This window comes from Neolamprologus multifasciatus, chromosome 6 (assembly GCF_963576455.1).
Source record: "Neolamprologus multifasciatus chromosome 6, fNeoMul1.2, whole genome shotgun sequence".
Lineage (NCBI taxonomy): Eukaryota > Metazoa > Chordata > Actinopteri > Cichliformes > Cichlidae > Neolamprologus > Neolamprologus multifasciatus.
This window is the reverse complement of record NC_140444.1, coordinates 34,837,699-34,851,766: the sequence shown is the minus strand read 5'-3', so window position 1 is coordinate 34,851,766 and position 14,068 is coordinate 34,837,699. Positions and strand designations below refer to the sequence as shown.

Here is a 14,068-nt window from a genome sequence, read left to right as displayed (position 1 = left end):
GGAAAGTAAAAATTGTTTTAAAATACTCAGTCAGTGAAAATAGCTGACAGTGATATGACCCGTACCACATACAGGAGAAGACCCACAACATTGTCAAACTCATTTCTTTTTAACAAAACAAGCCAGAGATGTTTCAGTGTGAGAATAAAACCTGAAGTCTTTCCAATTCTGTATTTATGTTTACAACCTTACATGCAAATTCTTACATACAAAGCAACATTTTTACATTTAATTTTAAATCCTCACCAAGGACATCATAAAAATGCAAAGGCGTAATTTACAGTGGTTCCCAGCATTAAGCACCACTTAATGATCAAAATAACAAAGGTAGAAAAACAAATGTCTTTTTGGTTCATCAGGCTGAGAGTGAGAATGACTTTAAGGGATTTCACAGTAGTTATGTACAAGAATTACAGATCCTTCCATCATCATTTTTTTCTAAAATGTATCTTGAATAAAAACACTTTTGATAACAAAACAAATACATGTTAACTTGTTTTGACTAAATATGATGATGTGGGAACTTTCAGGCTAAATATCTTTAGCCTGAGTCTCAGGTGTGTCAAACATGTCGCTCACTCTACCCACTGTCTGCCACACTGCACCTGTCATGGTTGGCTGTGTGGCAGGCAAGCAGAAGTGGTGGACCCAAAATTGCAGGACTCTGGGAGACGGGAATAAACTGAAAACACAGCTTGATTGCTGGAGGAATGATTCACAAAATAAGACTTACAAAAGCAAAACAAAACTCTAAACCGAGGTGCTGGAGGACTGGTCATTACAAACACACAGCAAGTTGAGGGTGAACAGACGTTAACGACGCGACACAGAGTAGGGGAAGACACAGACACTAAATACGAGAGGTGAACGGAGCGAAGAGGAAACAGCTGGGAGACACGGCTGACGCTGATTACACTGACGAGACAGGGAGAGCACAAAGCTGAACGCACTGACATAGGACACAGACCTACAAAATAAAACAGGAAGCACACGACAGACAGAGACACAGACTCGTAAACAGGCATAATGACGTCACGGACAGACAGAGGGACACACGGGCAGAGAAGAATAAGCACAGGCAACCTAAACCAAACATGAGGGCAAGATAACAAAACCTAAACCAGAAATAATCGTCATCATCATCAACATCATCGGATAACTAAAGAATCAGAATATAATTATAATCAAAACAGTATCACCAGAGAATAAAAACTAATTCATAATGCAAAAATAAACCAAAACATAAGAACTCAAAATGCTGGTCGAACCGACCCAGGACCGTGACAGCACCGAAGTAAGAAACAGATAAAGCATTAAAGGATGAACTGCTGAAATAAATAACAGAAGATTGACATTATTTTTTGTATAAATGATACCATTAAACAAAAGCATCTCTGTGTCTTTCATAGTGGGCACAAAAACATTTCTGTAAATTAATAGAAATTGTTGATCATTTTGATTATGGAGCAAAGCACAGAAAAAGAACTCCCAGTACTGTCTCTGTATTTTATTTTTTATATTTATTTAGAGTATAAGCTCAGCAGATTTCTTTGTAATGACATTAGATTGGCTGAATGTGGAAAAACACCACAGGCTGCTCAGCGCAGGTTTCATACATGAAGAAGAAATTTACAATTGTGGCAGTCTTTGTTTTATTGAATGAATTTTTTTTTTTAATTATTTTTTTTTTTTATTGAAATTTTTATTTCAGTCAACAACAGCAGATTATAATTTTACATAAAAGTACTCAAACAGTAACCAAAAAAGGAATAGGCTGAAGCCTTATACTTATCCTATCCCTTACCCCCATAAAAATAATCAAATCCTTAACCAAGAAAATAAATAGCATTGATGAATAAGTTGTATAACAGTTTGAAGCAAACATTTTTAGTTTTAATGGTCTAACACACAAAAGGGCTGTTTGTGACACTTGAACTGAACACCTGCTGTAACCTGACTGCACTTTACACCAGCTGTTCCTGCTCCTCCTTGTCATCTGTCTGTGCTGCAGTCAGAGCCTTTGAGGATTCATCAGGATTCAGTCAGGATGAGAGTATACCTAATGAAGAGAGATGAAACGCTCAGACTGAAACAGCTTCACTCATAAAACATGTGCATGTATTTCATAATAAGTCATTTGCTGAGTGTCACTTGCTCCAACTCCAATAATGCAAATAAACAAACCTCAGTCATCTCTACAGGTTCATTTGGTTCAGTTTTTAAGATGATGCGCTTCTTCCTCCTGGATATAATAAAAAAACAACTTTAGTATAAATGTTATGAACTTTCAACTTTCAAACTAAGGGTCTAATGGGAAAATAAAAGAGGGGTAAAGTGTTTGTATTGTTTTACCTCGTCAACAGACTCAAGACAAGCAGAGGAATCAGGATCAGGACCACCAGAGTCAGCCTGATGATATTCATGATTATTATTTCGGATTTCCCTAAAACAGAGACAAATACATGGCAGAGATTTCTCAGCAGTAAGATTAGATTGTTTGCCAGGTGATGCTATTAGTTATTTATTGTCATAATCCACTCATACAAACGTTTTTCCTGTAAAATTAATGAATAAATAACTATTTTAAATATTGTATTCAGTAAAACAATTATATTAATATACTAGAAGATGCATTTTCTGAAGAAACAGCAGTGTGAATGCTGATAACTGATATTTTGAGCTGAAATGAAATAATTGCTGAATGTTAAGAGAAAAATAAAGAATTTTTCACTTGAAAACAAAAGTGCAGAACGGTTGAAAACTGAAGTTCACACAGAAGTTGAAAAATAGCCGAACATGTTTAAAATGTGTATTAGAAAAACCTGAGTAATGACAAAAGAAAATTTAGAGTCAGAAAACATCTGAATAAATATTAAAAGTTCATATTCTGCATCTCTGAGCTTTGGAAGACACGCTGTCTGAAAGAAAACAACGATGGTTTTGTTTTGAGGTAAAAACAATGGCTGTAGATCAAACACTGTTGTTTTCTTTCTTCGATGCTTAATCAGCATCCAAACTAATTACTGTATAAATGTGTGTACTGTATTTACTTTACATTTGTTATTTTAAGAGTGTAAAATTTACTTGTGACAACAGTCAGCTGTAAGGTGGAGTTATGAGTCCCTCTGTTGTTGTGGGCCACACAGTAATAACTCCCACTGTGCTCAGGTCTGATGTTGCTGATGGTGAAGTTGTGTCCTGATGTTTTAGGTGAGTCTTCATCCTCCTTGTACCAGGTGTAACTAGCTGCTGGGTTAGCATCACTGCTACAGGTCAGAGTGACTGAACTGCCCTCCACTATCTCAGCAGAGGGACTCACTGACACAGAGGGAAGCTTTGGAGCATCTGGAGGAGGAAACATACAACATATAATTACAATATATACAATATATAGTTAGAACCAAATTTTCAAATATTAATAGCTTATATTCTAAAAGGAAAACATTGTAAACTTCCCAAAATGAAACAAATCAGCTTTATTGAGGAGTAAAGGAGTAAGAGAAGTGAACTCACACACTGTTAGAATGGAAAAGCTCTGATCCTTTCACAGCACAGTTAAAACTGTCTGCAGGTTTTTCTTCAGCTAAAAACTTGTTTGATTTCAATATTAGAGGAAACTCAATGAAACTGCTTTGCTTTGAAGAATTGCTTTGTGTATAATGAGAAGCTGCAGTTGATGTTCTCAGTTGGATAAAGTCGTCTGTTATTTAAAGAAATGTCACAAATATTTGTATGAACACACTTTTGAAAGTGGAAATGATCAAACTTTATATCACTATTTACTGAGATTTTGATGTAGACATTTGTAATGTTTCTTACATGTGTTCATATACAGTGGCTTGCAAAAGTATTCGGCCCCTTGAACTTTTCCACATTTTGTCACATTACAGCCACAAACATGAATCAATTTTATTGGAATTCCACATGAAAGACCAACACAAAGTGGTGTAAACGTGAGAAGTGGAACGGAAATCATACATGATTCCAAACATTTTTTACAAATAAATAACTGCAAAGTGGGGTGTGCATAATTATTCAGCCCCCTTTGGTCTGAGTGCAGTCAGTTGCCCATAGACATTTCCTGATGAGTGCTAATGACTGAATAGAGAGCACCTGTGTGTAATCTAATGTCAGTACAAATACAGCTGCTCTGTGACGGCCTCAGAGGTTGTCTAAGAGAATATTGGGAGCAACAACACCATGAAGGGATAACGTTATGGAGAAATTTAAAGGAGGCTTAGGCTACAAAAAGATTTCCAAAGCCTTGAACATCCCACGGAGCACTGTTCAAGCGATCATTCAGAAATGGAAGGAGTGTGGCACAACTGTAAACCTACCAAGACAAGGCCGTCCACCTAAACTCACAGGCCGAACAAGGAGAGCGCTGATCAGAAATGCAGCCAAGAGGCCCATGGTGACTCTGGACGAGCTGCAGAGATCTACAGCTCAGGTGGGGGAATCTGTCCATAGGACAACTATTAGTCGTGCACTGCACAAAGTTGGCCTTTATGGAAGAGTGGCAAGAAGAAAGCCATTGTTAACAGAAAACCATAAGAAGTCCCGTTTGCAGTTTGCCACAAGCCATGTGGGGGACACAGCAAACATGTGGAAGAAGCTGCTCTGGTCAGATGAGACCAAAATGGAACTTTTTGGTCAAAATGCAAAACGCTATGTGTGGTGGAAAACTAACACTGCACATCACTCTGAACACACCATCCCCACTGTCAAATATGGTGGTGGCAGCATCATGCTCTGGGGGTGCTTCTCTTCAGCAGGGACAGGGAAGCTGGTCAGAGTTGATGGGACAATGGATGGAGCCAAATACAGGGCAATCCTGGAAGAAAACCTCTTGGAGTCTGCAAAAGACTTGAGACTGGGGCGGAGGTTCACCTTCCAGCAGGACAACAGTAGTAATAAGGGGGCACTAGTCCAATATGGCGGCCAACCAAACCGGTTTGACAACCGGTTTGACCGGATTTGTGCGTGTGCGCATGCGCGTTCAGGTGTGCTCGGGGGGCATGTTAGTTCATGTGTGGAAACACACAGGACGTCAGCAGGTGTTGGCGGGAAACAGGAACTCCAGAGCAGGTGTCTTTTGTCTCTTCGAGGACTCTGGGAAGTAGCAAGGGAGTGTTAACCTTAAGGTGTGAAACAGCTGTGTACTGATGCTACTTCATGTATGGGAACACACAGGGCGTCGGGGGGGGTTTATATGAGTTTGTGTTTTTAACAGGGTTTTAATTTAATCAAACCATAGGGTTTTTAATTAAACTATTTTTATCACTTAGGTGTATCTCGACATTCAGTTATGCAGACATATGTGTTCTTAAAAGCAATTCTTTGTTTTGAAGCTGAGTGGAGTGGAAGCTGTTTTAGTTCACAGTGCTCCGGTGTTAACAAAGAGGGGATGGTTTTTATATACATCTAGTCAAAAGTGTTGGTAATGGTGTTTTAGTCAGACTAATGTTCTAAATCTGACAATATCTCAGCTTGCTGCGATGCATGCAATTTATTTTAAAAACGGCACAAGTGGGGATTTCTTCTGAATGGGAAATGTCAGCATGTTCACAAGCGTTTTATTTAATCAATCCCCCCAGTTTTAATTTAACTAGTTTTTTTCACACATCTAGTGAGGTTTCTTTCCAGGGTTGATGCGATCATTTTATTTAAAAATCGGGATTTCGGAATGTTGAACTAAGAATGAGACAAAGCCACCTAGACAAACGGTAGGGGGGGTGTAGTAAGGGTGTTGGCGGGAAACAGGAACTCCAGAGGACCACACATTCATCTCTTGGAGGACTCTGGGAAGTAGCAAGGGAGTGTGAACCTTAAGGTGTGAAACAGCTGTGTACTGGCTTTGTTCCTGGAGAAGGTATTTAACTGAGAGCCATGCTAGGCTCAGGGTGAACTCTGCATTCGTCGCAACAACACCATTTTCTTTGAGATCATCAAAACTAACATCGTTCTTTATAACATGGACATCTTAAACGGTAAGTAAAACAAAACCTATTATTGTATTTTTAAAAGTGTTATGTTAACATATTATAGGATATTCAAACTATCTTTTTCCTAAAACAAAAGCTTAATTTTTAGGAGTTCGGGAGAACGGCACAGGACCCTTTTCTTTAGAAACGGGAGCTTTTACAGATGGAACAACTTCTCTAACAGGCACAAGGTGTGTACAGAATTACGCGATTTTTAATCGTATGTATGTTTTAAGCTTGCGATTGTTTTAAATTATATAATAACAGAGTTTTTTTTTTGATTTGTTCCAGGGTTAACAAACTGAGCAGGAAAACATTCAGACACCGTGACCACAGAGCCCATCCTTACAAAAGGTATGTATACAACGGGATGTATAATTGTGTATTTAAAAAAAAACAGCAAATGGGTTTAAACAATTCCAAATGTTCTAAAACCGACCGTTTTACACATACAGAGCCACGCCAGAGAACCTTATGTGTGGAGAACCAGGGCCGTCCGGAATAACGCACACTACAAGGTAAGCATAGGTATATATAAATTAGATAAAAAGAGATAGAGAGGGAGACACGCTTATTCTGTTTGAAATGGGTACATGTATAAATGTTTTAACACATATCTATCTTCACAGACTGCAGCACAGTACCCCTCCTCTTAATGATCAGGACACCGTACTATTCCAGACGTTTTTGGAATGTTTAAGCAGTATCGACCTCCCAGAACAACAAAAACCTGGAGCTTTGTGCAACAGTGGAGAGTCAGAAGCGATCTTCATCAGCGGACCTGCAACACCCCCGAGTGAGTGCTTGCCTCGTGATTTCTCTGATGTTTTTGAGTACAGTATATCAGATTTCGATCTTGTTCATATACCCACCACACCAGAATGTGTCAGAAATAGCATTGATTCACACGTAGATTTTGAAGACGACGGTATAACAGACTCTCAAATATCAGCGGCGTATGATGCTTACATGAAGGTTTCAGACGCTCAGCCTGCTGAACAGAGTCATATAGCTTCATTAGCTGATAAATTATGTTTGATTGAAGCTAGACTCAATCAATACCACCAAGAAGCACAGGTACAAAGGCAACAGTTTACCAAATTCATAAACAAAGTGTGTAGTACATTAGACATCATCTGCAGCAAAATTTCAAGTCCCTGACTTTTAAAATCCAGACCATGGACCCTCCAAATAAATTATTTAAGCATAATAACGGAACCTCCACTCCTGTTAGATGTTTTGACTTAGAGACTTTTATGCAGTGGGCTGAAGAAACAGATAACAAATTAGACGATATTATAGCTAGACTTAATAGTGTGCCTGCATCAGCCTCATCTGATACACATCCTCGTCAGACTGTTCCTACGCCTGCTATTGCTGATGGGGCTATTGTTGTTGTTAATAATAGTGATAGTATATCAGGTGTTGCTCGGACCACTGTTGTTACTGATGCTAACCGTATTGCTGCTGCTGCTGGTGTTATTGAGTCTGTTACCGCTTCTACTAGTACTACAGCCACACATGCGTGTCCGGGCACCGCTGCAACACCACACACCCCCTCAGTCATTGTAAATTTCTCACAAAGTGATACTATCGTGATTGAGCCCGTTGTGCAATCTGGATCTGGCAGGCGCTCCCAGCCACACATTAGAGAGATACCTAATTTTAATGCTCGCGAATTGCGTGAGTGCCTTGATTTTAGGGGTATAAGTCTTGATCATCCAGAACAAGTACCTGCGCGAGTGCTTAGCCAATGTGGTAGACCGAGCTGTGGCTGGATCTCAACAGGGCAGTGTTCTAAACGTGGTCCTGCGTGGCCCCTCGCTGGCTTCAGATGTTCAGGCTGTTTTAAACGCTGATGATCGGTATGATCCGGAGCTGTTTCTCGATCGAATTGCACAAGTTATGCAGAGTAATGATGAATCTATCGGTGATGATGAATTAGAGTTTATTGTCACGGTAGCTCAGAACAGTAGTGGTGGGGCTCGCTTAAGACTGGCACAAATCCCTTATGATGAGATTCTCTCAAAGAAAGGCAGACATTTATACACACCAAACAACACACACAACAATTTGTGCTTCTCCCTATGTATAGCACATTCATTAAACTCATCAGCCTCTGAGCTAGAAAAACTCGCTACAGCTAAACGGATGCATGCTGAAGTAGGTCTATGCGACACACAGCAAGTATCATTCACTGATGTCAGTAAATTTGAGAAGCACTTCAACATTAAGATTGTAATCTATTACCACACAGAAGGGCGTAAACGCCTGGAATGTTTTTTCACACATGAAGAGCCAAACACAAACACGTTGATGATGTATCTCCATAATCAACATTACCACATGATTTTAAACCCGACCGCTTTTCTTGGTGCATCCTATGTGTGTAATTTCTGTTACAGTACATATAATACAGCATTACACCATAGCTGTAAACATAGATGTAACACATGTTATACACTCTGTCAACACCACAGGGGTCCCACAGTGAAATGCAGCGACTGTAACCGCATCTGCAAATCACAACACTGTTACCAGCAACACAAATTACCTGAATTAAAACACAACATGATCCCCTGTGATAATATGAAACATTGCATGCACTGTGGCACCACATATAGAGAATCCAAGAAATCGCCACACAGATGTGCCCAGCCTAGATGCGAGCACTGCCGCGAGCCTAAATTACCCGGAGACTCCGACCATCAGTGTTTCATACAGCCTGTTGAAAAACAGAAGCCTAGCGATAAATACATTTTATATGATTTCGAGACTAGGTACCACAACGGTAAACACGAGGCTAACTTTGTGTGTGCGTCTGATCTGAAGGGCAATAAGTTCACATTTAACACATTAAAGTGTGTGGAGGCGTTTGTGCAACATTACAGACGCCCAAGGTTTCGTGGGTACACGTTCATAGCACATAATGCATCTGGCTTTGACAACTACATACTCCTCGAGTACTTTGTCAGACAGTGCATAACACCTAGTGTCATAATGAGCAGCAGCCGTGTGATTTTGATGTATGACAGGGACTATGACCAGCGATGGATTGATTCGTTCAGCTTTTTGCCCATGGGCCTTGCCAAAATACCCTCTGCTTTAGGTTTTCAAGACCTGCAGAAGGGCCATTTCCCACACAGGTTTAATACGAGGGATAATGAGCATTATGTGGGCCCGTACCCAGACCCCTCCTTCTACGGCTATGAGCACATGTCTGAAAGCGATAAGGTGCGATTCATGGAATGGTACCAGGTTGCCTCACAGAATCCCTTTGATTTTCAGGCTGAACTCAGGCGTTACTGTGTTAACGATGTTGATGTCCTGCGTAAAGCATGCAGCATTTATCGTGACACGTTACTGGGTTGTACACAAGTTGATCCATTCATGTATACCACCTTGGCTGCATTTAGTATTGGTGTGTATAAAACGCTGTTTCTGCCTAGAGACACGCTCGCTCTCACGTATGACGGGGCATACGTTGAGCAGAATAAGACGTTTTCTAACGTCTTTATCGAATGGCTTCAATACGTGTCCCACACCACCAACAAAGTGGTAAAACATGCTCTCAGAGGAGGCGAACAGAGGGTTGGACCGTATTTTGTGGACGGTTTTGACCCCACAAGTAATACAGCTTATGAATTTGCAGGATGTTTTCACCACGGCTGTGTTAAATGTTACCCCGAGAGTGAAGTTAATCCTGTCAGCAAAGCATCCTATGGACTGCTGCATCGCATGTTTTGTGACAAAGTTGATGCACTGAGATCACAACACAGTGTGAGCGTAATAGTGATGTGGGAATGTGAATGGGCTGCCTTGAAGCAGACAGACCCTGCAGTTGTGGCTTTCATGCACACATACAGAAAGCCAGAACGCATGAATCCCCGAGACGCCCTTTTTGGAGGTCGCACAAATGCTCTAAAGCTGTACCACAAGACTGGTTGTGATGAAAAAATATTTTACTACGACTTCACCAGTCTCTATCCCACAGTGCAGTCTAAAAAAGACTATCCTGTAGGACACCCTCAAGTCATTTACACCAACTTTGACAAGCTAGAAAATTATTTTGGCTTTGTTAAATGCACAGTGCTCCCCCCTAAGGGTCTTTTTCACCCCGTCCTTCCCTACAGGTGCCACGGAAAACTGATGTTTCCACTCTGCAGCATGTGTGCTGAAGACCAAAACCAGCATACTGCATGTGGGCACAGGGACAGTGAGCGGGTGTTGAAAGGCACGTGGGTCTCATTTGAGCTTGAAAAAGCTGTTGAGAAGGGATACAAGGTTCTTGCTATTGATGAGGTGTGGCATTTCCCCAATAAGACCGACACATTGTTTAAAGACTATGTGAAAGCCTTCCTAAAACTCAAACAGGAGGCCTCGGGGTATCCTGAACACGTGAAGACACCTGACGAACAGAAGAAGTACATAGACGAGTATTATGAGAAGGAGGGAATAATGCTAGACCCATCCAAGATTTGTGTAAATAAAGCTGTTCGTAACTGTAACAAGCTGTTGCTAAACTCGTTATGGGGTCGTTTCAGCATGAGGTCAAATATGGCATCATCTGAGCTCATTACAGACCCTTCCAGATTTAGCCAGCTAATGTTTAGCGACCAGTACGACGTGCGTCAGTTTTGTTTCATCTCTGACGACGTCGCAATGGTGCAGTGGCGGCATGCTGATGGTAGAGCTTCCCGTGTGAAGGACGTTAATGTCTTTGTCGGGGCCATGACCACTGCACACGCCAGACTCATGCTGTATGATTTGCTAGACAACTTGCAGCAGCGCGTGCTGTATTGTGACACGGACAGTGTCATTTTCACGGCACGCCCTGGCGAGTGGATGCCTCCTCTAGGTCCGTTTCTGGGGGATCTCACAAGTGAATTAGACTGTGGAGAGGGTGGTGTGGAGGATTACATAGCGGAATTTGTTTCCGGTGGGCCAAAATGCTACGCGTATCACACATCGCTGGGCAAGACCCAGGTCAAATGTAAAGGCGTGACACTGAATGCATTAAACTCGAAAGTTGTCACCCACGACTCCTTGAAAGGTTTAGTCCACAAGTTTGTAACCAATCAGACATCAGACGCACACCTAGTTGCCGTGTCTGATAGCATCAGACGCGATAAAAAGAAGCTTCATTTGAAGAATAAAACCATTGTGAAAAAAGTTAAAGTTGTTTACAATAAGCGCCGTGTGCTCCCAGACTATACAACCGTACCTTATGGATTTTAAATTAGAACAGGGGTTTGACGCCCGGTTGCAGCACCCGTTCAGTATGGTGGTCAGCGGTCCCAGTAACTGCGGCAAGACTTTTTTTGTTAAAAGCATAATTGAAAATTCTTCCAGGATTATATCATGCAGCATTGACAATATTGTGTATATATATACTCATGCTGGCAGCCATTATATGACCAGCTTCTTAAGATAAGAGACATAAACTTTGTTAACGGTATACCCGAATCGCTTGCTGATGACACCCTTCTTCCTGCAGAAAAGAACAATTTGTTAATTATAGACGATGTAATGAACGATGCAGCTAACAATTTAGAAGTACAAAATGTGTTCACAAAGTATGTGCATCATAGGAATTTGAGTTGTATATATCTGGTTCAAAATTTGTTTATTCAAGGAAAATCCAGTAGAACCATTTCCTTGAACACTAACTACCTAATATTGTTAAAAAATCCGAGAGATAAATATCAGGTTATGCTTTTAGGTAGGCAAATGTTTCCGGGTAATACTAAATATTTTATAGAAGCGTTTAATGATGCCACATCCACAACATACGGGTATCTTTTAATAGACTATAAAGCTAAGACCCCGGACTATTTAAGACTCAGAACAAATTTACTATCAGAGCGTCCGGTTGTTTACATTCCAAAACAAAAATCAGCAAAGAGGTGAAAGGATGTCATCACGCATGCGGAGGAATCTGTCTCTGTTGGAGATGATATACAGGGCTCCTCCTACTCTACGCAGAGTTATTATTAGTAATTCAAACTTAGATTTTATCAATGCGCTGTGTGAGATAGCCTTTAATGTATTGCATGGTAACATTCCACTGACCAATCAGCAGTACAAACAGCTGAAAAAGAAAAAATCAATAATCAGACTGATTGCAGACAAAAAAATAAAAACTTTGAAAAAGAGAAAGACAATCAACCAATCTGGAGGGTTTTTACTGCCGCTATTAGGGGCTGCAATCCCTTTCATAACCAGTCTGATAGCAAACAGGTGAAAATGGAACATGTACAAAAGATGTTTTTGGTACCCCAACACCAGTTGGACTTAATAAAGCAACAGCAGCAGCAGCAAACGGGCAGCATCAGACAACAGTCTCAGAACGAGTTGGACAAGGAGATGTTACAAGTGTTACAAGATTCTGACATAGATGTGTATGAGAAGGCTAAAAAATACAGCGATATTCTCCAAAGATACCTTACCCTTGTGAGACAAGGTGCCCGTGAAAAGAATGTATTGTCTTTATCATTACCTGAACAATTTAACAGGGATGTGCAACCCCAGTCGGCGGACACATCGCCTGTTCATGGTGATGCAGGGGTGAGGGATCTTGTTGCGGAGAATGTTTTAACACACATACCTAAAAGGAGTAGGAGGAATGCAGAACTTATTCTATCAGCGGTGAGCCGTTCGCCACACTTGATCTCTTACAACGACAAAGGCGAAATTATTGTTGATAAACACACCATCCCTGGTTCACACATTTATGATCTAATTAAAGGCGTCACAACCACACACACACCCTCTGAGGGTTTGAGACCTATCGGCTGGACAGAGTTTTTAAAAGCTGTCTCAGATTTAAACGTACCGTTATCAGCCATATCTAACACAGGCATACGTAAGACCGTCGCCATGTATAAAACCGATCACACACTGTCTGAAGACCCTGGTTTTTTAAAACACACACCAAAAAAGATCACCCCTGGCGGACCGCTGCGACATAGTACACTAAAAAAAATAAAGAATAAAAAAAACAAATTAAAGGGGGGTCCTGTAGAGTGGTTGGATTTTTGAATTCAGGTTTTTCTTATTGCACCTGAAATTGTTTTTCTGCTAAAAATATTTGCTGTTTGGTGTTTTTTCTACTGTAATGTTTTTTTCACTTATTGCTGCTAAATTGTTTTGTTTTGTTTTATTTTATTACTGTTAAATATATTATGTCTTTATTACTGTTAAATATATGTTTTTCTTTTTTATTACTGGTTAATGTTTGATTTCTTTTATTTATGTTTAAACAATGTATGTTGTAAATCTATATATTTATATACGAGATTTGATAATAAATACCATTGACTCGATTATCATGCTCTCATGTTGTTTTTATTATTCTCATTAGTACATGTCAGTATCCGCATTGCACACACACGTAATCACTGCATACAGCAACAGGTTGTATGTTGTTGACAAATCGACACACCATAGCATCATTACAAATTAAATCAGACCCATACATGTTAAGCAGACGCTCATAAGATACACCATTTTGCACATGATATAAAAAAAATACACAATGTTGACCGCATGTGATGGAGAAGTCGTTCTGCACTTGTTTTCCTGAATATAAAACAGTGGAACAGTTTTTTAGAAGAAACATCTTTATTGCTGGGGGAAAACTGTCTAACGAGTGACCAAAACTATCAAAAAAATAACCGCGTCTGTCTCTCGAAATATAAACAGCAAGCCAATGTTCCCCGGGCATCGTAGAAGGGTGGGTGTTTACAATACCCATAGCAGGGAGTCTTTGAAGCCGTTCAGTGGTTAGCTGATCATAGGCTAACACGCCTAGGAAATGTGTGTTTTTATTGATAATGCTGCCGATCACGGCTGATAGTTCTAGTGTTCATGACCGTTTTTGTCTCAATAGTAGTCCAAGAGCACCTGTCTCATGTTAGATATTTCAATGACTGAATCAAATACCGAATAACACAAGAGGTTCACTGTACGGGGTAGTGGATTTCTGAAACGGGTTTCCAATCTCACGTTCCCAGTTTTAATTAACGACACATTCCCTGAATGTCCTTCGTCAGCTTCCAGATTGAAACAGAATAAAGTGTAGC

The 14,068-nt window shown here is 40.3% G+C and overlaps 2 protein-coding genes across 2 annotated transcripts; one reads left to right on the top strand and one right to left on the bottom strand.

Annotated features, from left to right (window-relative positions):
• Positions 1 to 1,664: 1,664 nt before the first annotated feature.
• On the bottom strand, positions 1,665 to 4,218 carry LOC146517485 (B-cell receptor CD22-like). The gene is made up of 4 exons (XM_085164393.1): positions 3,085 to 4,218; positions 2,353 to 2,443; positions 2,185 to 2,242; positions 1,665 to 2,059 (listed from the first exon to the last, which is right to left on the bottom strand). Exons 1-4 carry the CDS (start codon positions 3,359 to 3,361, stop codon positions 2,039 to 2,041), a joined length of 447 nt encoding a protein of 148 aa, XP_085020519.1. The 5' UTR covers positions 3,362 to 4,218; the 3' UTR covers positions 1,665 to 2,038.
• A 1,400-nt stretch (positions 4,219 to 5,618) lies between these two features.
• Positions 5,619 to 13,841, top strand: LOC146517484 (uncharacterized). The gene is made up of 3 exons (XM_085164333.1): positions 5,619 to 6,175; positions 6,276 to 6,338; positions 6,440 to 13,841. Exon 3 carries the CDS (start codon positions 7,890 to 7,892, stop codon positions 11,220 to 11,222), a length of 3,333 nt encoding a protein of 1,110 aa, XP_085020459.1. The 5' UTR covers positions 5,619 to 6,175; positions 6,276 to 6,338; positions 6,440 to 7,889; the 3' UTR covers positions 11,223 to 13,841.
• Positions 13,842 to 14,068: the final 227 nt, after the last annotated feature.

Coding starts and splice junctions, on each gene's coding strand:
- LOC146517485 (XM_085164393.1), bottom strand. CDS start 3,361: ATGTTTCCTCCTCCAGATGCTCCAAAGCTTCCCTCTGTGTCAGTGAGT. Junction 2,444..3,084: donor ACAGCTGACTGTTGTCACAA/GTAAATTTTACA, acceptor TCTCTGTTTTAG/GGAAATCCGAAATAATAATC. Junction 2,060..2,184: donor AACCTGTAGAGATGACTGAG/GTTTGTTTATTT, acceptor TCTCTTCATTAG/GTATACTCTCATCCTGACTG.
- LOC146517484 (XM_085164333.1), top strand. CDS start 7,890: ATGCAGAGTAATGATGAATCTATCGGTGATGATGAATTAGAGTTTATT.